The following is a 27,339-nucleotide window of genomic DNA, read 5'->3' on the forward strand; positions in this document are numbered from 1 at the left end:
AACCACCCCACTACCTCACCCCACCCCACCCCACTACCCCACCCCACCCCACTACCCCCCACCCCAACCCACTACCCCACCCCACCCCAACCACTACCCCCCCCACCCCACCCCAACCACTACCCCCCCCCACCCCACCCCAACCACTACCCCCCCCCACCCCACCCCAACACTACCCCCCCCCACCCCACCCCAACCACTACCCCCCCCCACCCCACCCCAACCACTACCCCCCCACCCCAACCCCAACCACTACCCCCCCCCCCCACCCCACCCCAACCACTACCCCCCAACCCACCCCACCCCAACCACTACCCCCCCCACCCCACCCCAACCACTACCCCCCCCCACCCCACCCCAACCACTACCCCCCCACCCCACCCCAACCACTACACCCCCCCAACCCACCCCAACCACTACACCCCCCCAACCCACCCCAACCACTACCCCTCCCCCCCACCCCAACCACTACCCCTCCGCCCCCCCGACCACTACCCCTCCGCCCCCCCGACCACGACACCTCCCCCTCCCCACCCACTACCCCTCCCCCCCACCCCAACCACTACCCCTCCCCCCCCACCCCAACCACTACCCCTCCCCCCCCACCCCACCCCAACCACTACCCCACCCCACCCCAACTACCCCCCCCCCACCCCAACCACTACCCCACCCCACCCACTACCCCCCCCACCCCACCCCAACCACTACCCCCCCACCCCACCCCAACCACTACCCCCACCCCACCCCACCCCAACCACTGCCCCTCCCCACCCCACCCCAACCACTGCCCCTCCCCACCCCACCCCAACCACTGCCCCTCCCCACTCCCAACCACTGCCCCTCCCCCCCCACCCCAACCACTGCCCCTCCCCCCCACCCCAACCACTGCCCCTCCCCCCCACCCCAACCACTGCCCCTCCCCCCCACCCCAACCACTGCCCCTCCCCCCCACCCCAACCACTACCCCTCCCCCCCACCCCAACCACTACCCCTCCCCCCCCACCCCACCCCAACCACTACCCCACCCCACCCACTACCCCCCCCACCCCAACCACTACCCCACCCCACCCACTACCCCCCCCACCCCACCCCAACCACTACCCCCCCCACCCCACCCCAACCACTACCCCCACCCCACCCCACCCCAACCACTGCCCCTCCCCACCCCACCCCAACCACTGCCCCTCCCCACCCCACCCCAACCACTGCCCCTCCCCACCCCACCCCAACCACTGCCCCTCCCCACTCCAACCACTGCCCCTCCCCCCCACCCCAACCACTGCCCCTCCCCCCCACCCCAACCACTGCCCCTCCCCCCCACCCCAACCACTGCCCCTCCCCCCCACCCCCAACCACTGCCCCCCCCCCCACCCCAACCACGCCCCTCCCCCCACCCCCAACCACTGCCCCTCCCCCCCACCCCCCACCCCAACCACTGCCCCTCCCCCCCCACCCCCACCCCAACCACTAACCTCCCCCCCCACCCCAACCACTACCCCTCCCCCCCCACCCCAACCACTACCCCTCCCCCCCCCACCCCAACCACTACCCCTCCCCCCCACCCCACCCCAACCACTACCCCTCCCCCCCCACCCCCACCACTACCCTCCCCCCCCCCCACATACCTGCAACCACAACCACTACCCCTCCCCCCCCAACCACTACCCCTCCCCCCCCCAACCACACCCCTCCCCCCCCACCACACCCCCCCCCCCCCCCCCCAACCACTACCCACTCCCCCCACCCCAACCACTACCCCCCCCACCCCAACCACTACCCTCCCCCCCACCAACCACTACCCCTCACCCCTCCCCCCCACCCCAACCACTACCCCCTCCCCCCCACCCCAACCACTACCCCTCCCCCCCACCCCACCCTACCCCTCCCCCCCACCCCAACCACTACCCCTCCCCCCCACCCCAACCACTACCCCCCCCCCCCCACCCCAACCACTACCCCGCCCCCCCACCCCAACCACTACCCCTCCCCCCCACCCCAACCACTACCCCTCCCCCCCACCCCAACCACTACCCCTCCCCCCCTCCCCCCACCCCAACCACTACCCCTCCCCCCCTCCCCAACCACTACCCCTCCCCCCCTCCCCCCACCCCAACCACTACCCCTCCCCCCCTCCCCCCACCCCAACCACTACCCCTCCCCCCTCCCCCCACCCCAACCACTACCCCTCCCCCCACCCCAACCACTACCCCTCCCCCCCACCCCAACCACTACCCCTCCCCCCCACCCCAACCACTACCCCTCCCCCCACCCCAACCACTACCCCTCCCCCCACCCCAACCACTACCCCCTCCCCCCCACCCCAACCACTACCCCTCCCCCCCACCCCAACCACTACCCCTCCCCCCACCCCAACCACTACCCCTCCCCCCCACCCCAACCACTACCCCTCCCCCCCACCCCAACCACTACCCCTCCCCCCCACCCCAACCACTACCCCTCCCCCCACCCCAACCACTACCCCTCCCCCCCACCCCAACCACTACCCCTCCCCCCCACCCCAACCACTACCCCTCCCCCCCACCCCAACCACTACCCCTCCCCCCCACCCCAACCACTACCCCTCCCCCCCACCCCAACCACTACCCCTCCCCCCACTATTGATCCGAATCACTCACTCACCTTCTCTGTGTGTCTTTCTCTCCCCCACCCTGTGTGTGTCTCTATCCCCCACCCTGTGTGTGTGTTACTCACCCTGTGTGTGTGTTACTCACCCTATCTGTGTGTGTGTGTGTGTTACTCACCCTATCTGTGTGTGTGTTACTCACCCTATGTGTGTGTTGTTACTCTCTCTATCTGTGTGTGTTACTCACCCTGTGTGTGTCTCTATCACCCACCCTGTGTGTGTTACTCACCCTCAGCCTTTCCTGCTGCAGTAACTTCTCCAATTGATCATTCAAATTTCACCAGAGCAACTGAAAAGGGGCGGATTCTGAGCAAAGCCGCATCTGATTGGTCCCGTTTGGTCATTGGGGCTGGAGCCGGCCAATGAGGAGATGGGCTTTGGCCGGCTGCAGCCAATCAGAGGGTGTGTTGGGGCGATGTGGAGGTGGTTTGTCTCGAGCGGAGGCGGCTGGCTCTCGCGGTGAAGTTTGAAATTGTCCCTCAGGGTCACAGGCAGAGCCCCAACCTCCGGGGCAGCGACACAGCCTCCATTCTCTCTCAAACTCTAGTTAAACGGTACTGCCAGGCCGAATGTAAAGTGACACTGACAGCCCGGGAGTGTTGTACTCAACCTTATTCCCCCCTTTATTACTAGAGGCTGAGGTATGAATGAAATTATGTTTATGTACATGCTCCCCGTCAAAATGTCGCTGTCTTCTTTCCAACATGTGAAGGTATCTTTAAGTTTCGTTTATGCATGTACCCGTTGTCCACAAATCTTACTTCCTACGCCAACGATTTGATTTATTATTGTTATATGTATTGGTATCCAGTGAAAAGTATTGTTTCTTGCGCGCTATACAGACAAAGCATACCATTCACAGAGAAGGAAAGGGTGCAGAAGTAGTGTCACAGTCATAGACAGGGTGTAGAGAAAGATCAACTTAATAAAAGGTAGATCCATTCAAAAGTCTGATGACAGCAGCGACGAAGCTGTTCTTGAGTCGGTTTTAAGGTCAACATTTGTAATGGGAATTTGAGTGCAAACAATGACTGGTTGGAGACCATTTCACTAGATGGTGCTGTGGTCTGCCAATAGCTGAGCCTGAACCTTATGAACATAACAAATAGCTGCTGGTTATTTGATGTTTTCATTCAATAAGATAATTGCTAATCTATTTTGAACTCCACCATCCCACACTCTTGCTTAATCCCCTTTGTACCCCAAAATCTATTGCCCTCTTGCCTTAAATATGCTGACCGAGCATCCACACCTGTGTTTTGGCATAACCTTTTTGAGTGAAGAAATTTTTCCTCGACTCTTGTCCTAAATCGCTGATCTCTTAAATTCTAAGACTGACTCCATCTTCTAGATGACCCAACCAAGAGGAAAAAAACTTAGCATTAGCCTGATAAGCCACTTCAGAATTTTATGTTTTACTGAGATCACCTCACTTTTTTTGTAAGCCTTGGGGAATACAAGCTTTATCAGTCCCTCATCAAACAATCCCTGCATTAGAGGAACCCCCCAGTCTAGGTTTTCTTTTGCTGATTGCCTTTTAGCCAAATATGCTGTTCCTTGGGTCAAGTGACTAAAATTACATACAGCACTCAAGGTGTAGTCACCAAAATGTTAGAATTAATGGGAACCAGAGGGAAACTTCCCTGGCTGAATTGATACCTAGCACAAAAGAAGATGGTTGTGCTATTGAAACGCCAGGACATCAATTCAGGGACCCCTTGGCAATATCCTAGGCCAAACTATTTTCAGCTGCTTCATCAGTGACTTCACCATCATAAGGTCAGATGTGGGGAAATTTGCTGATGATTTCAACTCCTTCTAACTCTTCAGATAATAAAGCAGTTTGTGCCAATGTGCAGCAAGACTCAGACAGCACTCAGGTTTGGAGTGATAAGTCACAAGTAACATTTATGCCATATGAGCCAGGTAATGCCCATCTACACAAGAGAATTAACCATCTGCCCTCACCAACAGCATTACCATTGCTGAAATCCCACACCCTGTGCATTGTTTACCAGAAACCAAACTGGACCATCATTATAAATACTGTGATTGAAAAAAACAGGTCAGAGGTTAGGACTGCTGTGGTGAGTGACTCCTGGAAACCAGTTCAACATCTACAAGACATATATCGAGTGTGATGAGATACTTTCCAAGTCATTGCATGAGTGAGTTCCGACAACAGCTAGAAGCTTGACACCAGTCAGAAAAAAGCAGCCTGTTGGATTGGCATCCTGTCCACCACCATAAACATCACTCCATCCACCATTGGTGCATTGTGATTACAGTGTGTACCGTCTACATAATACATTGCAGCAGCTCGCTATGGCTCCTTCAACCATCTTCCAAACCTGTGACCGCTACCACCAGAAGAATGAGGGTAGGAGGCACACGGAAAACGCCACCACTGGCAACACACCACCCCCTCCCTCCCCCATTATTACTGGGTACAGAGTGTGTGATTACACCAGAAAGACTGTTGTGGTTCAGAAAGGGGACTCACCACTAACTCGAGTGCAATTAAGACAAAGAACAATACAGCACAGGAACAGGCCCTTCGGCCCTCCAAGCCTGTGCCGCTCATGTGCCCAACTAGACCATTCGTTTGTATCTCTCTATTCCCAGTCTGTTCATGTGGCTATCTAGATAAGTCTTAAACGATCCCAGCGTGTCCGCCTCAATCACCTTGCTTGGCAGTGCATTCCAGGCCCCCACCACCCTCTGTGTAAAATACGTCCCTCTGTGTAAAATACGTCCCCCTGACATCTGTGTTGAACCTTGCCCCCCTCACCTTGAACCCGTGACCCCTTGTGTTCGTCACCTCCAACCTGGGAAAAAGCTTCTCACTGTTCACCCTATCTATGCCCTTCATAATTTTATACACCTCTATTAGGTCGCCCCTCATCCTCCGTCTTTCCAGGGAGAACAAGCCCAGTTTACCCAATCTCTCCTCATAGCTAAGACCCTCCATACCAGGCAACATCCTGGTAAACCTTTTCTGTACTCTCTCCAAAGCCTCCACGTCCTTCTGGTAGTGTGGCGACCAGAACTGGATGCAGTATTCCAAATGTGGCCTAACCAACGTTCTATACAGCTGCAACATCATATGCCAACTTTTACATTCTATGCCCCATCCAATAAAGGCAAGCATGCCATATGCCTTCTTGACCACCCTCTCCACCTGTGCTGCCACCTTTAAGGATCTGTGAACTTGTACACCCGGGTCCCTCTGTGTCTATACTCCTGATGGTTCTGCCATTTATTGTATAGCTCCCCCTTACATTAGATCTACCGAAATGCATCACTTCGCACTTATCTGGATTAAATTCCATCTGCCATTTCTCCGCCCAATGTTCCAGCTTATCTATATCCTGCTGTATTCTCTGACAATGTTCATCACTATCCGCAACTCCAGCAATCTTTGTGTCGTCCGCAAACTTACTGATCACACCAGCTACATCTTCCTCCAAATCATTTATATCTATCACAAACAGCAGAGGTCCCAGTACAGAGCCCTGCGGAACACCACTAGTCACAGACATCCAACTGGAAAAAGACCCCTCCGCTGTTACCCTCTGTCTTCTATGGCTAAGCCAGTTCTCCACCCATCTAGCTAGCTCACCTTTTATCCCGTGAGATTTAACCTTTTGCACCAGCCTGCCATGAGGGACCTTGTCAAACGCTTTACTGAAATCCATATAAATGACATCCATGGCCCTTCCCTCGTCAATCGTTTTTGTCACCTCCTCAAAAAACTCAACCAAATTTGTGAGGCATGACCTCCCTCGTACAAAACCATGCTGTCTATCGCTAATGAGATTATTCAGTTCTAAATGCGCATATATCCTATCTCTAAGAATCTTCTCCAACATTTTCCCTACCACAGACGTCAAGCTCACCAGCCTATAATTACCCGGGTTATCCTTGCTACCCTTCTTAAATAACGGGACCACATTTGCTATCCTCCAATCCTCTGGGATCTCACCTGTGTCCAGTGAAGAGACAAAGATTTCTGTTAGAGGCCCAGCAATTTCATCTCTTGCCTCCCTGAGGAGTCTAGGATAGATGCTATCTGGCCCTGGGGATTTGTCTGTCTTAATGTTTCCTAAAAACCTAACACTTCCTCCCTTTAATTGAGATTTTTTTCTAACGGGTCAACACATCTCTCTGAGACACTAGTCAACATGTCTCACTCCTTTGTAAATACTGATGCAAAGTATTCGTTTAGGATCTCACCTACTTCCTTTGGTTCTAAGCATAATTCCCCTCCTTTGTCCCTGAGAGGTCCGATTCTTTCCCTAACAACCCTCTTGTTCCTAATGTATGTATAAAATGCCTTAATCCTGTCTGCCAAGGACATTTCGTGACCCCTTTTTGCCCTGTTTGAGTTATTTTCTACTTTCTCTGTATTCCTCCAGTGCTCCATCTGTTTTTAGCTGCCTGGACTTCATGTACGCCTCTTTTTTCTTTTTGATTAGACCCACAATTTCACTGGTTATCCATGGCTCCCGAATCCTACCTTTCCTATCCTTCCTCTTTACAGGCACATGCCTGTCCTGCAGTCCTATCAACTGTTCCTTAAAAGACTCCCACATGCCAGACGTGGATTTACCCTCGAACAGCCTCTCCCAATCAACAACCACCAAATCCTGCCTAATCTGGCTGTAGTTAGCCTTCCCCCAATTCAGCACCTTACCCATAGGACAACACTCATCTTTTTCCATTACTATCCTAAAGTTTACAGAATTGTGGTCACTATTTGCCACATGTTCCCCTACTGAAACTTTGATGACCTGACCGGGCTCATTCCCCAGTACTAGGTCCAGTATAGCTCCCTCTCTAGTTGGACTGTCAACATATTGTTCCAAAGAACCTTCCTGTACGCATTTTACAAATTCTTCCCTGTCCAGGCCCCCAGCCCTAAGCAATTTCCAGTCTATACAAGGGAAATTAAAGTCTCCCACTACAACAATCCTATTTTTTCTGCAGAATGGTCAACAATGCCATATTCCTTAAAGAAAACGTAGCATTCTTATTCATTTTATGGGATGTGGATATGCTGCCTAGATCAGCATTTATTGCTCATCCCTCATTTATTGCCTTGACAAAGTGGTGTTAAGCACAGTGGCACAATGGTTAGCACTGCTGCCTCACAGTGCCAGGGATCCGGGTTTGACTCCCGGCTTGGGTCACTGTGCGGAGTCTGCACGTTCTCCTTGTGTCTGCATGAGCTTCCTCCGGGTACTCCAGTTTCCTCCCACAGTTCGAAAGACATGCCGGTTAGGTGCATTGGCCATGCTAAATTCTCCCTCAGTGTACCCGAACAGGCGCTGGAGTGTGGTGACTAGGGGATTTTCACAGTAACTTCATTGCAGTGTCAATGTAAGCCTACTTGTGACACAAATAAACTTTTCAAACTTTTTCTTGAACTGCTGTAGTCCCGTGGTGTAGATACATCTACAGTGCTATTAGGGAAGGAGTTCCAGGATTTTGACCCAGTGACAATGAAGGAATGGTGAAATATTTCCAAATCAGGATAGTCGGTGGCTTGAAGGGGAATGTGCTGGTGTTCCCACATATTTGCTGCCCTTGGCATTCTAGATGGTAGTCATAGATTTGGAAGGTGCTGTCTAAGGAGTCTTGCTGGGTTCCTGCAGTGCATCTTGTGGATGGTACACACTGGAACCTCAATGCATTGCTCTCGTCAAATTAAAGCAAGTAATATTTTTCCTTAACTTTGCATCAACCTTCACTCCTTAGCAAATTAAAAAAGTATTATAATTAATCTGTTCCACATACTGTTACAGCACAAGCACGGTCTAATACTACATAATGAAAGGATAACATTTATTATTGAACTAAAACTGCTCATGACCAATATGATTTATTCAGAATCATCATCTTCATCCTGTTCCTCAGAATCTTCTTTGTTATATGTAGTTTCGAGGACCATGCCTCTTCGCTAAGGAAGTTTCATGCATAATAACACTTAGAAATCACACCTGAAGCACCTATTAACAGTTCCTTAGATACTCCTAGGATTCATTCGCTCCATAATTTTGTTCCAATTTTGTCATCTGCTGTAATAGCCAGACCTGATAACAGTGCTTTCATCATCATTCTGCCAGTCTCTAATAACTCCATTTTATTAATGCCTGCATCTGGTATCTGGACTCTTTCAAAACCTGGCATTGAGTTTTCTATTCTTTTTGTCACTGCAGAGTCTAAATTGTTCCAAGAAAGCTAAAGGAAATGACTTAACTTACGCAGGAATGTTTTAAAGACAGCAGGCAACTGATCTAACAGTCTTCTCCAAGAACTGAACACCTGTTAGAAGCAGCTGCCTGTCCACATGAAACAGCTTACCGCAATCCAATAATTTAAGGGCTAGTACCGATCCGTGGATCTCCAAATTGGATTTTGTTGATCTTTTATATATATTCTTACATGGAGTGACCATCTGTATTCCAAAATCTTATCAAGTTCTGCCTGTGCTTACATTTAGCTTTCTAGTAAATTTAATCAAAGAATTCTCATAGAAGATACAAACTTTCTACACTATCCAACTGACAGGTTCCCATCTTAAAATGCTGTCCTTCTGATTTTACTAATTGTGTCAGTCATGGTTCAGTTGGTAGCATTCTTGCTCCTAGTCACAAGATCCTGGGTTCAAGTCTCACTATAGAACATGAGCTCAAAAATCAAGGTTTGCATTCCAGTACTGACAGAGTGTTGGAAGTGCGATCTTTTGGATGAGACATTAAACTAAGATCCCGTCTGGATGTTTAGGGGGTGTAAAAGATCCCTTGGCACTATTTTGAAGAACACAGAAGTCATCCCTTTAACTCTGGTCAATATTTATCCCTCAATCAACATCACAAAACCAGATTATCTGGTCATTATTACACTGCTGTTTGTGGGAGTTCTTTGTGCACAAATTAGTTCCTGCATTACAATAGTGACTACACATCAGAAGCACTTTATTGGCTATAAAGCACTATGAGACATTCAATGGTGCTTATATGAATGTAGATGTTTTTTGTAGGCAGTGACAATATCAAGTTCATAGCTTGTTCACTCTTTGGTAGGGACTTAACCCATGTACACATATCCACTTCAGACTCAGAACATCGGAGGATAATCATGCCCTGACAATTTACACTTGCTTTCCACCATCTTCCGTAATGGCCACTAGAATTTTAGCTTTCTGTTTGAGTTTTGTTTTAGTTTCCATCCTTCACCTGCAGGCAACCATCCTCGGTTATCATGCCAATCTTTATATCCTTTTATAAGCATTTATTTATAGAGAGACACATTACAAACTTGCACCTCCTACTCCAATAAACACAGTTATGCAGTCTGTTCCTAGTTATAAGGGCACAGGTGAATCAATTCCCAGTTAAAGCTCAGGACCTACATACAATTAAATACAATTAATATGTAGTTAGAAAAGTGCCCCTTCCTAATTGGTTTTTTGGAGTTAATGTTAAATTATAACCTACTGAATTATGAAATGCAATAATACATCTTCATGCATGCATAATCAGATGAATTTGTTACTATATTTAGGATTGTATGTGAGGAAAGCTATTGTAATATTTGAATATGTATTTTAATATGCAACAAATTTAAAATGAAATTTCTACAAGTGACTATAACCTGTGAATTAGAATTGCTTAATACTTGTGATTCAATTGTTTATGTAAAATTATAGTGAATGGCATGCAAGCTGGTGGATGCTTTGTCCGTAGTTAGTCAACTAAGGGACTTGGCTTCAGAACCACAGAATAGAGAAGCGATCGTTAAAGACAAGTGTTGTCTTCCTGGCCTAGTCTTATTCCTGGATCACTGCAATCTACAAGTGTTGCATTGTGCCCTTCAGGTATGCAACCTTCGATTTGATCTACTAAGTATTTTCCTTCAGTGCAAATTACGGTACAACTTAATCCTAAAACAAAATCTTAATCTTCCTCTGGAGATTAGACTGCTACACTGTAACTTGTAGAATAATTTTTAAGAAATGACTGGTTTTCTGTACTGACATTGAATTTACTTTTGGCAAATTGAATCTTAAATTATTTTTCCCTTTATTTTTTTATGAGATTTGGCAAGGCCAGCATTTGTTGCCCATCCTTAATTGCCCTTGAACTGAATTACTTGCTAGGCCATTCAGAGGGCTGATAAGAATTAACCACATTGTTTTGGGTCTGGAATCACATGTAGGCAAGGCCAAGTCAGGTAAGGATGGCAGTTTTCCTTCCGTGAAAGGCACTGGGGAACCAAATAGGTAGGTGTTGATGATATTTGCATGGTCACCGTTAATGAGATTATCTTTATATTTCCAGATTTATTAATTGAATTTAAATTCCACCATCTGCCATGTGGGATTTGAACCTGTGTCCCCACACTATTAACCTGGGTCCCTGGTTCGAGAGACATTTACCTCAAAAGCACCAATTTCCCCAAAGAACAAGCTATTGATCCATCTATGGCATTTATCCACTTCAGCTTTCTTGGACACAGTAAATAATGTACAATTGCAAATTTTACTCCATGATTTGCAGAAGGAGGCAACATAAGATTTTTGCCAGGCTGCAATCTTATTCTCACGCTCTTCACTTAAGTACCAGGGGTTCATCTAATAGAGAATTCTGGCAAAACATGGGTGTGTTTACAATATTGGATGGACCCAGAAGCGTGCTTACTTCTCCTGCTTCACCTCCCTTTTTTTAACTCTTATTATTTAATTTTATTATAGTGGGTAAAATAGTTGCGCAAATAAAATTAAAATTGCCTCCCAGAAAAAAATACATGACCTGTCCATTTGAAGACCACCTTTTTCTCCTATCTTGCCATCTAAACTAAATACAAATAATATTGCCATTTGATGCACTTCTTCTGGATCATTTTGACTGGCATTGTATTACCTTGTTGTCAGGCACTGCAATATCTAGCGGAATGTCCTTCTAACAGAGAGATAATGAAAAATGAATTGGGAATGATGAGTAATCTTGAAAGACTCCAGGAAAGGTAACTATGTTGCATGTGATTTCTACTAGTGATGTAAAATTTTGTTCTTTTTGGAAAATTGTAACATTCAATGTAAGTCTGTCCTTGAGTGATGTCTATGCTTACTGCTTTTAAAAAGATGATGGGACGTGCAAACATACAAATTAGGAACAGGAATAGGCCACTAGGCACCTCAAGCCTGATCTGCCATTCAATAAGATCATAGCTGAACTGATTGTAACTTCAACTCCATATTCCTGCCAAGCTCCAATAACCTTTCAGCCCCTTGCTTATCAAGAATCTATCTACCTCTGCCTTAAAAATATTCAAAGTCTCTCCTTTTGCCGCTTTTTGAGGGAGTTCCAAAGACATGACCCTTTAAAAGAAAAATATTCTCATCCGTGTCATAAATGGATGATCCCATATTTTTTAAAAAGTGATCCCTAGTTCTAGATTGTCCTACAGAGGAAAACATCTTTCCATATCCACCTTGCTAAGACCCATCAGAGTTTTATAAGTTTCAATCAAGTCACCTTTTACTCTTCTAAACTCCAGCAGATAGCCTGTCCAACCTTCTCTCATTAGACAACCCATCTGTAGAGCCATAGAATCCCTACTGTGCAGAAAGTAACCATTTGGCCCATCGAGTCTTCACTGACTCTCCAAAAGAGCATCCCGTCCAAGCTCTCCCCTCTACCCATAACCCCTTGCATTTACAATGGCTAATCCACCTAACCTACACGTCTTTGGACACTAAGGAGCAATTTAGCGTGACAGATCCACCCAACCTGCACATCTTTGGACTGTGGGAGGAAACTGGAGCACCCAGAGGAAATCGACTCAGACACAGGGAGAATGTGCAAACTCCACAAAGACAGTCACTCAAGGCCGGAATCGAACCCAGGTCCCTGGTGCTATGAGGCAGCAGTGCTAACCATTGTGCCATCACGCAGCCACAGATATTAGTCTAGTAAACCTTCTCTGAACTATTTCCAATGCATTTACATCCTTCCTTAAATACAACCAGTACTGTGCACAATACAGTATAACTGAACCATAACCTCCCTACTTTTGTATTCAAGTCTCCTTGTGCAATAAACGATAACATTCTATTGGCTTACCTAATAACTTGCTGTACCTACATGCTAACCTTTTGCAATTCATGGACTAGCACACCCAAATCTCTCTGCACCTCAGTGCTCTGCAATCTCTCAATGTTTAGATAATATATTTTTTTTAATTCTTCCTGCCAAAATGGACAATTTCCTATTTTCCCACTTATTCTAAATTTGGCAGATCTTTGCCCACTCACTTAACTTATATATATCCCTTTGTAGCCTCATTATTCATCTACAGCATGTTACTTCAAAGAGCTCTAATAATTGGTTAAACATGATTTCCCTATCACAAAACCAAGTTGAGTCTGCCTGATAGCCTTGAATTTTACTTAGTAAGATTTAACATCTCATTAGCTTCTAATATTTTCCCCATGACAGATGTTAAGTTAACTGACTTGTAGTTTCCTGCTTTCTGTCTCCCTTTTGAAAAATTCAAAAAGAGAGGTAGAGAAAAAACAGAACTATAGACCAGTGAGCCTAACGTCAGTAGTAGGGACATTGCTAGAGCACATTATCAAGTATTTCATAACACAGCATTTGGAAAGCAGTGGAAGGATCAAACCGAGTCAGTATGGATTTACAAAAGGGGAATCATGCTTGACAAACTTACTGGAGTTCTTTGCAGATGTAATTAGTAGAGTTGATCAGGGAGAACCGGTGGATGTGATTTATTTAGAGTTTCAGAAGGCTTTCCACAACGTCTCACATAGCATCTGACTGTAAAGTTAAAGCGTATGGGATTGCGGGCAGTATCTTGAGATGGATGGAATGCTGGTTAGAAGACAGAAAGTAAAGAGTCAAAATAAATGGGTCTTTTTTGATTGGCAGGCAGCAACTAGTGGGGTACCACAGGGATCTGTAGAAGACCCCAACTGTTCATATTATATATTAATGATTTGGACGAGGGAACTAAGGGTGGGGGGGAATCTTACCAAAGAATTCTAAGTGCCAAGCGAGTGTGAAAACAGGAGAGAATCGCATCCATTTTTTGGGCGAGCTCCCAGATGCTATCTTATGGCACTTGGGGAAAATATGATCCCAAATATGATTATTGCCAGTAGGGGGGAGTGGAAAGAGTCTATTCATGCCAGGAAGTCAGCTGCAGACTGCTGGAGGGCGTTATTGCGCATGTAAACATACACTGCGCTGGGAGATTGTCACCACCACCCCCGCCCCGCCAACCACTTGGCCAAGCGTCGGCCGCTCGATCCCCGATGGAGAGTGCGCAGTCTCTAAGGCGCTTCTCACACCCTGCTCCTTGGTACTACCTGGTGCCAGTGGGCACTGCCAGGGTGCTAGGCTGGCACTGCCAATCTGGTGCTGCCCAATGGGCACTGCTCACTCCTGCCGCCAAACATTTGGGGAGAGTCCTAATGGCCTCCAATCCCAAAAATAGTTGGGGGTTGATGATCAGTCAATAATGTGAAATGATGACCATATAAATAATGATGAAACCCTGGTACGCCAAGACTTAAACTTTTTCTAGCTGACCATAGTTAAATTCAGCACTACTCAAGAGTACACAGAGCAGACGTTATTGGTCACCTTCTTCTGAAAACATTGTATATTAAACTATTTCCCCTACTCCAAAAGGTGAAGCACTGCAAGCAAGCAGTAATGGTTGCTTTGGATTAAAATAAACTAATACTTCGGACTTCTGCAAAGCATCTTTGACATCCTTGTATGCTTTTTCACAGTGTGTTGCCCGTTCCTATGACTGTTTCACAGAGAGTAAAATATGCAATGGCCCCAATAATGTAGCTAAGTTAGGAACAGATTTGCCATAATAATCACTAAGTCTAGAAAGACCTTAATTGAGTCACACTCAAGACTGCTCAGTATTTCTTTTTACTGTCTTCCCAGTACACTCCTTTTTACCCTGAAGATCTTTGACTTTATGTTTTTTTTTCCAAACGAATCCAGCCATGCAGCAAGCATATCTTTTTTTCAAATATGCCATATGATCAGAAAACCCCCCTCTTTTAAAACCACACAAAGAACCTTTTTCTCACAAGTCCTTCCTGCACTGGCATTTCGGTCTTTAATCCTGTTGTTGCTTTTCCCCAGCCTTCTATTATTTGAAGTATGAGGACCCACAATTCTTTTCCTACTTAGGATCTTTTCTCCGTGTTCTTGATTAAACAAAATGCTGACTCACCACCAACTTTCTTTTTATAATGTCCTAACTATGTTAGGGGTTGTGGGTTTTACACAAGAAGAGAAAAACCTGGTTTGCACACGTAGAATCAAACTAACAACAGATTTAGTCAAGGAGGTCTTGCCTGCACAGGGTAGAAACTGAAATTAAAATATCAGCCTCCACAACACTACCAAATCATGTGATCAGCTCTTAAAGCAATCAGCAATCACTTAAATATTTTGATTTGATTTGATTTATTATTGTCACATGTATTAACATATAGAATCCAGCCATGTATTAACATATAGGTGTTGATGAAGGTAGGGCAGTTGATGTCATATACATGGATTTTAGTAAGGCGTTTGATAAGGTCCCCCATGGTCGGCTTATGATGAAAGTAAGGAGGTGTGGGATAGAGGGAAAGTTGGCAGATTGGATAGGTAACTAGCTATCTGATCGAAGACAGAGGGTGGTGGTGGATGAAAAATTTTCGGACTGGAGGCAGGTTGCTAGCGGAGTGCCACAGGGATCAGTGCTTGGTCCTCTGCTCTTTGTAATTTTTATTAATGACTTAGAGGAGGGGGCTGAAGGGTGGATCAGTAAATTTGCTGATGACACCAAGATTGGTGGAGTAGTGGATGAGGTGGAGGGCTGTTGTAGGCTGCAAAGAGACATAGATAGGATGCAAAGCTGGGCTGAAAAATGGCAAATGGAGTTTAACCCTGATAAATGTGAGGTGATTCATTTTGGTAGGACTAATTTAAATGTGGATTACAGGGTCAAAGGTAGGGTTCTGAAGACTGTGGAGGAACAGAGAGATCTTGGGGTCCATATCCACGGATCTCTAAAGGTTGCCACTCAAGTGGATAAAGCTGTGAAGAAGGCCTATAGTGTGTTAGCTTTTATTAACAGGGGGTTGGAGTTTAAGAGCCGTGGGGTTATGCTGCAACTGTACAGGACCTTGTTGAGACCACATTTGGAATATTGTGTGCAGTTCTGGTCACCTCACTATAAGAAGGATGTGGAAGCGCTGGAAAGAGTGCAGAGGAGATTTACCAGGATGCTGCCTGGTTTGGAGGGTAGGTCTTATGAGGAAAGGTTGAGGGAGCTAGGGCTGTTCTCTCTGGAGCGGAGGAGGCTGAGGGGAGACTTAATAGAGGTTTATAAAATGATGAAGGGGATAGATAGAGTGAACGTTCAAAGACTATTTCCTCGGGTGGATGGAGCTATTACAAGGGGGCATAACTATAGGGTTCATGGTGGGAGATATAGGAAGGATATCAGAGGTAGGTTCTTTACGCAGAGAGTAGTTGGGGTGTGGAATGGACTACCTGCAGTGATAGTGGAGTCAGAGACTTTAGGAACATTTAAGCGGTTATTGGATAGGCACATGGAGCACACCAGGATGATAGGGAGTGGGATAGCTTGATCTTGGTTTCAGATAAAGCTCGGCACAACATCGTGGGCCGAAGGGCCTGTTCTGTGCTGTACTGTTCTATGTTCTATATCGTGAAAAGTATTGAGAAGTAATAAGATAGAGAATCTGGTGAACTGGTGCGGCAACAATAATCTCTCTCTCAATGTCAACAAAACAAAGGAAATTGTCATTGACTTCAGGAAGCGTAAAGAAGAACATGCCTTTGTCTACATCAATGGGGACGAAGTAGAAAGGGTCGACAGCTTCAAACTTTTAGGTGTCCAGATCATCAACAACCTGTCCTGGTCCCCCCATGCCGACACTATAGTTAAGAAAGCCCATCAACGCCTCTACTTTCTCAGAAGACTAAGGAAATTTGGCATGTTAGCTATGACTTTCTATGCACCATAGAAAGCATTCTTTCTGGTTATATCACAGCTTGGTATAGCTCCTGCTCTGCCCAAGACCGCAAGGAACTGCAAAAAAGTCGTGAATGTAGCCCCATCCATCATGCAAACCAGCCTCCCATACATTGACTCTGTCTACACTTCCCGCTGCCTTGGCAAAGCAGCCAGCATAATTAAGGACCCCATGCACCCCAGACATTCTATCCTCCACCTTCTTCCGTCGAGAAAAAGATACAAAAGTCTGAGGTCACGTACCAATCGACTCAAGAACAGCTTCTTCCCTGCTGCTGTCAGACTTTTGAATGGACTTACCTTGCATTAAGTTGATCTTTCTCTACACCCTAGCTATGACTGTAACACTACATTCTGCACTCTCTCGTTTCTCTATGAACGGTGTGTTTTGTCTGTATAGCGTGCAAGAAATATAGAACAGTAGGGAAATAATGTTGAGCATATTGATGGGATTGAAGACCGATAAATCCCCAAGGCCTGATAATCTACATCCCAGAGTACTTAAGGAAGTGGCCCTGGAAATAGTGGATGCATTGGTGGTCATCTTCCTAAGATTCTGTAGACTCTGGAAAAGATTCTACAGATTGGAGTGTAGTTAATGTAAACTATTTAAAAAGGAAGATAGAGAGAAAACAAGGAATTATAGACCAGTCAGCATGACAGTGGGGATTTTCATTCCTGCATCAAATTGTGAAGCCGCTTTTGCAGCCAGTTCCATTGACACTGCAATTTCTACTGCTGTCTCTAAAGTCAAAGCATTTTCGAGAGTGCTAGAGTCCATTATAAAAGATTTAATGACAGAGCACTTGGAAAACAATAGCAATATTAGAAAGAGTTAGCATGGATTTACAAAAGGGAACTTATACTTGAGAAATCTACTGGAATTCTTTGAGAATGTAAGTAGTTGATGAGGTGGAGTCAGTGGTCCCACAGAGATTAGCGTGTAAAATTAGAGTACATGGGATTGGGGTAATGCATTGAGATGGGTAGAAAACTGGTTGGCAGACAGGGAACAACGAGTATGAATAAATGGGTCTTTTTCCAAATGGCAGGCAATGTTGTTTCAGTTCGTATAGCTAGTTGTCCTTCTTAGGGGTAGCTGGATTGAGGAAAAAACTTTCTTTCAGTTAATCCAATTATAACTACTCCATTTATTAACAAAATTAGTTTTTAATGCCTTTTTAATGTTTGGACAGTTCGTATTCACAATTCTTAAACTTTGGTGCAAATAATTCAAATAGTCATTCTTCACAAAAACAGACCAAAATTCTGGGCACAGAGTTTCCCATTTTCAAACTCTCGGTCAGATTGAGCAGTGTGTGTTCTTTTAGCTGTCTTAGTCCTCTGCCTACATGAAATGCTAATACACTAAGTAATGCTATAAGCATTCAACATCTCTTTATCTTTTTCCATGATGGAGTGCTGCTCCAGTATTCATCTTTAGAAACAGGAGATTCATCCGTGTATTACCTGGGAAATCTTTGACTCTGCAGCTTAACTGTACCTTTGAAACTGGCATGTCCCTTCTGTGCTTCTCTACCTTATGCCTTTTTTTGTCTCGATCCCCAAGATCTTTCAAAAGATTTGGGCAGATAAGGTAATGTGGAAGTTGGCATTCTACACTCAGAACTCTAGCAGTGTCTCACAACTCTCCTTTCCATCCTGAAAAACATTCATCTAAGATTTCTGTCTAAAGTCGATTCTAAGTCCACCTTTAATAGGAAATTGATACTCCATTCTTTTATTTCCAGTTCACTGTACTGAGGATGTTTCCACTGTTTGCTTATTTAACTTTCAGGATCAGCCATACTAACTCTTTATAGAAATGCTATCAGTTTCCTGCTGTCTATGGCTCTGTGAGGCAGGAAAAGTATATCCTCACAGAGGAGATCCTTTGAAATGTGTTAGGAAAGTCTTATTTTAACTAGAAGAACAATCTTTTTTTGTGAAAATTATTGCTTGGATTATTTGCCACGGATTATTTGTAGTTTAGCAAAGATGACTGTGAATATCTTTTGCAAAGTCAAAGTTTTGTCCCTCTCATTAAGTCACTACTGAATCAAAGTCCATTAATACATGAAAGTTTCTATCTGATAGGATGATCCTTTTCCTAACAGGAACCTATGACACTGAGCACAAAGGCCTTCATTTGGAAAAGGAGTGTGGAGGTTTGGGGATATTGTTCTTGTTACGTTCTCTACATGACAATTTCCTTGCTTCAAAATATGAGATAATGTTTCCATCACAAAGGCATACTTTTACATCAAAACCTGATAAAGGATGTCCATCCAAAACCTTTACCTATGTTTTCCCATTTCCAATGTGGACCTCCAGTATTTTTTTAGTATTTTCTGGGAGATTTTCAGATTTATAGCAATTACAATTTATTTTACTTTTACCGTCACTTTAATACTATGCAGGAATCACAGAAGAAATAACTTGTATTATTATGGAGTCCTGTTATGCCCTCAGTACATCCGAAAGGTCGTTGCAACCAATGGAGTACTGTTGAAGTGAACCTAATTTGCATAATTAAGTCCCACAAATGTTAATAGTTGAGGGAAGAATTTAGGCTGGGATAGCTGAAAAGCTCCTTGATGTACGACAAATGCCTGAATATTTTATCAGACGCGTTTAACTTGTCACCTGAAAAATCTCAACTAAAACACCATCAACAATGCAGAATATCCTCAGTATTGCACTGAACAGCTTGGATTATATGTTTAAAATTTAAATACATTAAGGGAAAGTATGGCAAAACAGTACTGTTGCTTCACAACACTTATCCATAAAATGTATGAGAAAATTTAAAATTACATAATGCTTTCCATGATCATAGAATGTCCCAAAGTGCATCACATCCAATAATTCACATTAGAAGTGTAGCTATCTTGTTATGTAGGCAAACGCGAGCCAATTTGTGTACAACAGTGTCTCACACTTTGTTTGTTTAAGCCCTGAGGAAAGTGGATTTTTATGCCAGAGTTTGGCTCTCTTTTCTTCCTCTTTGATCACTGCTCTGCAGAAAAGTTTATGCGATCAGTTTCCACCTGTTTTGCGTGGATGTTGGATAAGATGCTACGCCGTGGCATGGTTTGCAGCATGTTAACTCTTCACCAATGTCAATTTGTCCCCTTTTAAGTGAGGCCTTTAGAGTCTTAAACTATTTTCTCTGTCTGCCTTGAGATCGGATCCTTATGTGTTGTGAAAGGAGGATCTACTTCCTCTTATTATTTGGCATGTGATGCAGTGTCAAGACCAACGGAGCTGATTTTGCACACCAAGATTGTGATGCTGGAGGAAATGGCTTTGGTGAGGATGCTGAAGTTTGTTCAGTCCTTGAAACTTGGCTTTGAGTATCTTGCAGAGACATTGCTGATGAAAATCCTCCAGTCCAGAGGTGACCCAAATCTCACTGTCATATAGAAGGGTAGTGACAACAACAGCTTTATAATCAAAAGCATTTGTCCTCATATGGTGTCTCAGTTGCACAACTTTGGGAAAGCTGCTCTGGCACAGCTGATCTTTTGAGAAAAATAGCTGCTGAGATATGAGCAGCATTCAATGACTTCTGGAGCTTCCCCATTAATAATAGTAGGTAAGGATGTAGGTGCTGGTGTGTGTTTGGGGAGGGCGTGGATTGTGGTGGCTGGTGGGTGCTTTTGGTCTTGCTGAAAATGAGTTGTGAAAACAAGCCTTTTGTATGTGAAGATGAGAGTGATCTGAATGTCAAGAGGTATGGAGACAACGTGGGAGTATGGTGTTGAGATAGAATAGTGGTTGGCCATGTGCAGCCCATCAGGGTTCTGAGTGCAGCCCATGAGACATTTTGTTAACTGCTGTCCACGTGCAGAGTTGACACATTCAGTTGGTTTCCATCCATGAGTTTTACTTGAACTTCCTTCTCCCAGCTCCCACTAGTATAATTGAAACACAAGGGCATGTGAAGTGAGGTTCGTGCTGATTGCACACATTGACTGCGAGAGCCATGCGCTCCCTCTGCATCCAATCAAGCGGAATTATTTATTTTATTTTTAACCACTTGAAGTTGATAAGTTCTATTAATATGTGAATGACTAAGCATTTTCTATAATTTGTTATTAAATATTTGGCGTGTATTAAATATATTCAATCTTAGTGAAGGGTGATAGTGAACAAGCCTGATTTCAATCTTGCTGTCCAATGAGATGAAGGAGGGCCTCTCATGCAGCCCATTCACTGGCCAAGTTGTCCATCACTGAGATAGAGGATCAGCCATGATCATACTGAATGGTGGAGCAAGCTCGTAGTGTAGAATAGCCCATACCTCCAGTTTGTTTTTATGAATGTCCCTTGCTGTACAGGACACAACTGTGCAGTAATCAGCATATTGGATATATTGGAGGATAATCTTAACAGAAGTTAATATGTTATGTTGGGTATATAAAACAGATCCTTAGCCTGTTAAGATTGAAAAACCTCCATGTGGAAGTTGGTCATGTTATGGTGAAATTAAAATGATGGACGTAAAATGGTTACCTGGCACACAAAATGGACTCTGGGAAGGGACATTAAAAGGCACTGACTTTGGGCACAGACAGTTACACAGAGTTAAAAGCTGTAGTATCTGAATTGCTGCAGGAAACTGGTCAGACCTTGAGGCACTTTAAGACTTGAGATAAAGAGCAGACCCAGAACAATGAGTTTGATAACAAGGTCAGCCACTGATGGGGACATAAATGTATGTATATCGAAACCAGTCATTGATGGAGGACATAACTGCATGAATGTATCCATTCTATGTACAATGATGTGTTAACTGTCCATGTCCGTACCTGTCTGCTTGTAACGATGTGTTAACTGTCAATGTCTGTATCTATCTACTCAACTTGTAACGATGTGTTAAAGGCTAATGTGAGAGAGTGTGATACAGGCTGATAGGCTGGAGGAGGTAGATGTTCTGAGGGAAGATGTATTAGCAATTTTGAAAAAGCTGAGGGTCGATAAGTCCCCTGGGCCAGATGGGATATATCCTAGGATTCTTTGGGAGGCAAGAGATGAGATTGCAGAGCCTTTGGCTTTGATCTTTGGGTCCTCACTGTCCACAGGGATAGTGCCAGAGGACTGGAGAGTGGCGAATGTTGTTCCTCTGTTCAAGAAAGGAAATAGGAATGACCCTGATAATTATAGGCCGGTAAGTCTTACTTCGGTGGTCGGTAAGTTAATGGAAAAAGTCCTGAGGGATAGGATTTCTGACCATTTGGAAAGATGTACCTTAGTTTGGGATAGTCAACACGGATTCGTGAAGGGTACGTCTTGCCTCACAAATTTGATTGAATTCTTTGAGGAGGTAACTAAGTGTGTAGATGAAGGTAGAGCAGTTGATGTCGTATACATGGATTTAAGTAAGGCGTTTGATAAGGTGCCCCATGGTCGGCTTATGAAGAAAGTAAGGAGGTGTGGGATAGAGGGAAATTTGGCCAATTGGATAAGTAACTGGCTATCTCATAGAACACAGAGGGTGGTGGTGGATGGAAAATTTTCAGACTGGAGACCAGTTACCAGCGGTGTACCACTGCTATTTGTGATTTTTATCAATGACTTGGAGGAGGGGGCTGAAGGGTGGGTCAGTAAATTTGCTGATGACACCAAGATTGGTGGAGTAGTGGATGAGGTGGAGGGTTGTTGTAGGCTGCAAAGAGACATTGATAGGATGCAGAGATGGGCCGAAAAATGGCAGATGGAGTTTAACCCTGATAAGTGCGAGGTGATTCATTTTGGTAGGACAAATTTGAATGCGGATTACAGGGTCAACGGCAGGTTCTGAGGAATGTGGAGGAACAGAAAGATCTTGGGGTTCATATCCACAGATCTCTGAAGGTTGCCACTCAAGTGGATAGAGCTGTGAAGAAGGCCTATAGTGTGTTAGCGTTTATTAACAGGGTGTTTGAGTTTAAGAGCCGTGGGGTTATGCTGCAACTGTACAGGACCTTGGTGAGACCACATTTGGAATAGTGTGTGCAGTTCTGGTCACCTCACTATAAGAAGGATGTGGAAGCATTGGAAAGAGTGCAAAGGAGATTTACCAGGATGCTGCCTGGTTTGGAGGGTAGGTCTTATTAGGAAAGGTTGAGGGAGCTAGGGCTTTTCTCTTTAGAGCGGAGGAGGATGAGTGGCGACTTAATAGAGGTTTATAAAATGATGAGGGGGATAGATAGAGTGGGCGTTCAGAGACTATTTCCTCAGGTGGATGTAGCTGTTACTAGGGGGCATAACTATAAGGTTCATGGTGGGAGATATAGGAGGGATGTCCGAGGTAGGTTCTTTACTCAGAGAGTGGTTGGGATGTGGAATGGACTGCCTGCTGTGATAGTGGAGTCGGACACTTTAGTAACTTTCAAGCGGTTATTGGATAGGCACATGGAGCACACCAGAATGATAGGGAGTGGGATAGCTTGATCTTGGTTTTGGACAAAGCTCGGCACAACATTGAGGGCCAAAGGGCCTCTACTGTGCTGTACTGTTCTATGTTTCTAATGTCCGTACTGCCTATTGTCTAAAAAGTATAAAAGATGCTCAACTACCGTTGTGTAGTTGAGGAGGTAGCTGCCAAGTACTGCGGAGTACCAGTGCTTTCTCCCAAAGCTTTGTCCGAAATAAAACTGTTTTGTTGAACCTCCAAGTCTGACTCCGAAGTGGTAAATTTCCCACAACAGTCACAAATTAAATCTTGATTAGGCTGAGATAGATAATGAAGAAAATCACATCGCCTTCCTTGATGCCCGTCAGGATACAAAAGGATTTGGTCTCCAATCCATTGCAAAGGATGGAGTCAGAATCGTAATAAGTACATCCAAGTCTCTGGAAAATTTTCCAGAGGGAAAGAAGATTTACTGCAAAATCCAGTTGATAAATTCTACTTTTAGGTACTCTTTTGTTTCTTGCCAGGTCAAAAAGGTGATTGTGCTGAAAAATGGGTCAAGTAAGGATAAACACAAAAAAACTGAAGTAAAAACAATGCAGAAAATTTCACTTTATGTTGATCCAGCTTTGTGTGTATGTGCCAGCTTCGTGCAGATATCTATAGGTCTAACTGTTAGATTATTGAAAGACATTGAAAATTGCCCAGGATTAACATTTAGAAGTTTCGTCCTGACCTTGACACACAGAATGGCTGGGTGTACATATAATCTTTGCAATACAGCTTTATGTTTGATATTTTTCTCTCATTCACTACCTTATTCTGTTAAGAACACAGCTAATGGTAAACACCAGGGTATTCCAAATCCCAGAAGGGAATTTGAAACACTTGCTCCCCACTATATTTTTGTGATTTGGTATAATGTAAGGAAAGATGATAAAACCAAAGAAGGATGTCCCTGACGTCTTTGTGATGATTTTAAATAAAACAAATGTTTATTAAACAATAAAATACACAACACAAAGTCAACTATAAATAAATGCACTTAACTAACTGAATGGCTGTATACAGTATCCATAAATTTAAGCAGTTCCAAGTCCCCTTATTTCCCTAACGTCAGCATCAACAACATCCTATAGGTTTTAAAAACTATAGGTAAAATTCAGTAATAGTTACCACACCAGGCATCTTTCTCAGAGTTGTTTTTGCCATAGGGTAGAAAAGCTGGTTGTTCAAACAAGCTTTCCAATTATGCAACTTGTAGGGAGTTCACGCACTTTCCCCTGCTCTCGGCTGAATTCTCAAAACAGCTAACTTGCGTAGGTTGAAACTGATCCTGATATATGGACCGGAATTCTCCAACCTCGCTCATGGCTGGGATTATCCAAACCCACTGCTATGCAAAGATTTGGCTTGAGCACCAAATTTTCCATTCTTGCTGACAGCGGTAGCAGGGCATGTGAAACCAGAGAATTTGACGTTCCCTCATCTGAACTCGTCTCCTCTGGAGTCACTCTTAATTATCTTCATTTTGAGCATCCACCTTTCAGAATGTAATTGTGAAATTCACACCTCATTTCCTCCTTTGAACTCCATTTTACTCAAACCCTTGACATTATATTCCTCATTGATACCAACTTGCCTGTTTCCAGGGATGCTAGTCTTAACACATCAAAAGCATTAGTTCCATCAACCTAACCAAACTCTCTCTATCACTATGCAGCTTCTATTTTAAAATAGTTTAAAAATATATACCCAACATAACATATTTAAGTTACTGGATTGCCTTGATTTTCACATTATCATGATTTCTTGACACCTTTTGCTCTTCATTTCATACATCATCTGTAACTGTGCACATGAATAGGTGTGTTCCATTACAATTCTAAAACTAGCTGAAAGGAGATGTGTGAGATCAGACTTTCTTTTCCATTCCTCCTCTTAAGGATTTTTCATTTTCCCCTCTGAGAAAACACCTGGCCTCTTGGTGCCACTCCACAGACGTGTTAGAACAAAGAAAATTACAGCACAGGAACAGGCTCTTCCGCCCTCCACACCTGCACGGACCATGCTGCCCGACTGAACTAAAGCCCCCTACCCTTCCGGGGACCATATCCCTCTATTCCCATCCTATTCATGTATTTGTCAAGACGCCCCTTAAACGTCACTATCGTATCTGCTTCCACTACCTCCCCCGGCAGCGAGTTCCAGGCACCCACCTCGTACATCTCCTTTAAATCTTGTCCCTCACCTTAAACCTATGCCCCCTAGTAATTGAGTCTTCCACCCTGGGAAAAAGCTTCTGACTATCCACTCTGTCCATGCCCCTCATAATCTTGTAGACTTCTTTCATGTGGCCCCTCAACCTCCGTCGTTCCAGTGAGAACAAACCAAGTTTCTCCAACCTCTTCTCATAGTTAATACCCTCCATGCCAGGCAACATCCTGGTAAATCTTTTCTGTACCCTCTCCAAAGCCTCCACATCCTTCTGGTAGTGTGGCGACCAGAATTGGACTCTATATTCCAAGTGCAGCCTACTAAGGTTCTATAAAGCTGCAACATGACTTGCCAATTTTTAAACTCAATGCCCTGGCCGATGAAGACAGGCATGCCGTATGCCTTCTTGACTACCTTCTCCACCTGCGTTGCCACTTTCAGTGACCTGTGTACCTGTACACCCAGATCCCTCTGCCTATCAATACTCTTAAGGGTTCTGCCATTTACAGTATATTTCCTCCCTGTATTAGATCTTCCAAAATGCATTACCTCACATTTGTCTGGATTAAACTCCATCTGCCATCTCTCCGCCCAAGTCTCCAATTGACCTATATCCTGCTGTATCCTCTGATGGACCTCATCGTTATCCCCAAATCCACCAACCTTTGTGTCGTCCGCAAACTTACTAATCAAACCTGTTACATTTTCCTCCAAATCATTTATATATATATATATATAATATATTACAAACAGCAAAGGTCCCAACACTGATCCCTGAGGAACGCCACTTGTCACAGCCCTCTATTCAGAAATGCACCCTTCCACTGCCACCCTCTGTCTTCTATGACGGAGCCAGTTCTGCATCCACCGTGCCAGCTCACCTCTGATCCCATGCACCTTCACCTTCTGCACCAGTCTGCCATGAGAGACCTTGTCAAAGGCCTTACTGAAGTCCATGTAGACAATATCCACTGCCTACCCTCATCAATCATCTTCGTCACTTCCTCAAAAAACTCAACCAAGTTAGCGAGGCACGACTTCCCCTTCACAAAACCATGTTGCCTCTCGCTAATACATCCACTTATTTCCAAGTGGAAATAAATCTTGTCTCGAAGAATCCTCTCCAATAATTTCCCTACCAGTGACCGTAATTACCTGGATTATTCTTGCTAGCCTTCTTAAACAAAGGAACAACATTGGCTTTTCGCCAAGCCTCTGGGACCTCCCCTGTAAGAGTTTTAACAACACCAGGTTAAAGTCCAACAGGTTTATTTGGTAGCAAATACCATTAGCTTTTGGAGCACTGCTCCTTCGTCAGATGGAGTGGAAATCTGCTCTCAAACAGAGCACAGAGACACAAAATCAAGTTATAGAATACTGATTAGAATGCGAATCTCTACAGCCAACCAGGTCTTAAAGATGTGTGTCACACTATCAGTAACCCCCACAGCTTGCCTCCTGGACTTGCAGAATCTCACTGGCTGTCCTGTCTGGAGACAATACACATCTCTTTAACCTGTGCTTAATGCTCCCTCCACTCACATTGTTTGTATCTTTAAGACCTGGTTGGCTGTAGAGATTCGCATTCTAATCAGTATTCTGTAACTTGATGTTGTGTCTCTGTGCCCTGTTTGAGAGCAGATTTCCACTCCATCTGACGAAGGAGCAGTGCTCTGAAAGCTAATGGTATTTACTACCAAATAAACCCGTTGGACTTTAACCTGGTGTTGTTAAAACTCTTACTGTGTTTACCCCAGTCCAACGCCGGTATCTCCACATCATGACCTCCCCTGTAGCCAGTGAGGATACAAATGTTTTCTCTCAAGACCCCAGCAATTTCCTCCCTTGCCTCTCTCAGCATTCTGGGGTATATCCCATCAGGCCCTGTGGACTTGTCTATCTTAATATTTCTCAAGAACCCCAATACCCTCTCCTTTTGATCTCAACATGACTCAAACTATCTACACACTCTTTC

At 44.9% G+C, this 27,339-nt stretch overlaps 2 protein-coding genes across 5 annotated transcripts in view; one reads left to right on the top strand and one right to left on the bottom strand.

Annotated features, from left to right (window-relative positions):
- mtfr2 (mitochondrial fission regulator 2) overlaps positions 1-2,931 on the bottom strand; it is a 26,575-nt gene extending 23,644 nt beyond the window's left edge. Inside the window, exon 1 of one of the 3 annotated variants that reach the window (XM_078213664.1) lies at positions 2,874-2,931. The gene's annotated coding sequence lies outside the window, so the exon portion shown is untranslated. Of the gene's footprint in view, positions 1-2,640; positions 2,736-2,786 lie in introns of those variants that run through there. The other 2 variants (XM_078213663.1, XM_078213665.1) reach the window with 2 other exon arrangements.
- A 174-nt stretch (positions 2,932-3,105) lies between these two features.
- armc1l (armadillo repeat containing 1, like) overlaps positions 3,106-27,339 on the top strand; it is a 39,825-nt gene continuing 15,591 nt past the window's right edge. Inside the window, exons 1-2 of one of the 2 annotated variants that reach the window (XM_078213667.1) lie at positions 3,106-3,356; positions 11,583-11,674. In XM_078213667.1, the coding sequence (XP_078069793.1) occupies positions 3,288-3,356; positions 11,583-11,674 (161 nt within the window). In that variant the 5' untranslated portion in view covers positions 3,106-3,287. Of the gene's footprint in view, positions 3,357-10,361; positions 10,527-11,582; positions 11,675-27,339 lie in introns of those variants that run through there. The other variant, XM_078213666.1, reaches the window with a different exon arrangement.

Source organism: Mustelus asterias, chromosome 5 (assembly GCF_964213995.1).
Source record: "Mustelus asterias chromosome 5, sMusAst1.hap1.1, whole genome shotgun sequence".
In the NCBI taxonomy this organism is placed as follows: Eukaryota; Metazoa; Chordata; class Chondrichthyes; order Carcharhiniformes; family Triakidae; genus Mustelus; species Mustelus asterias.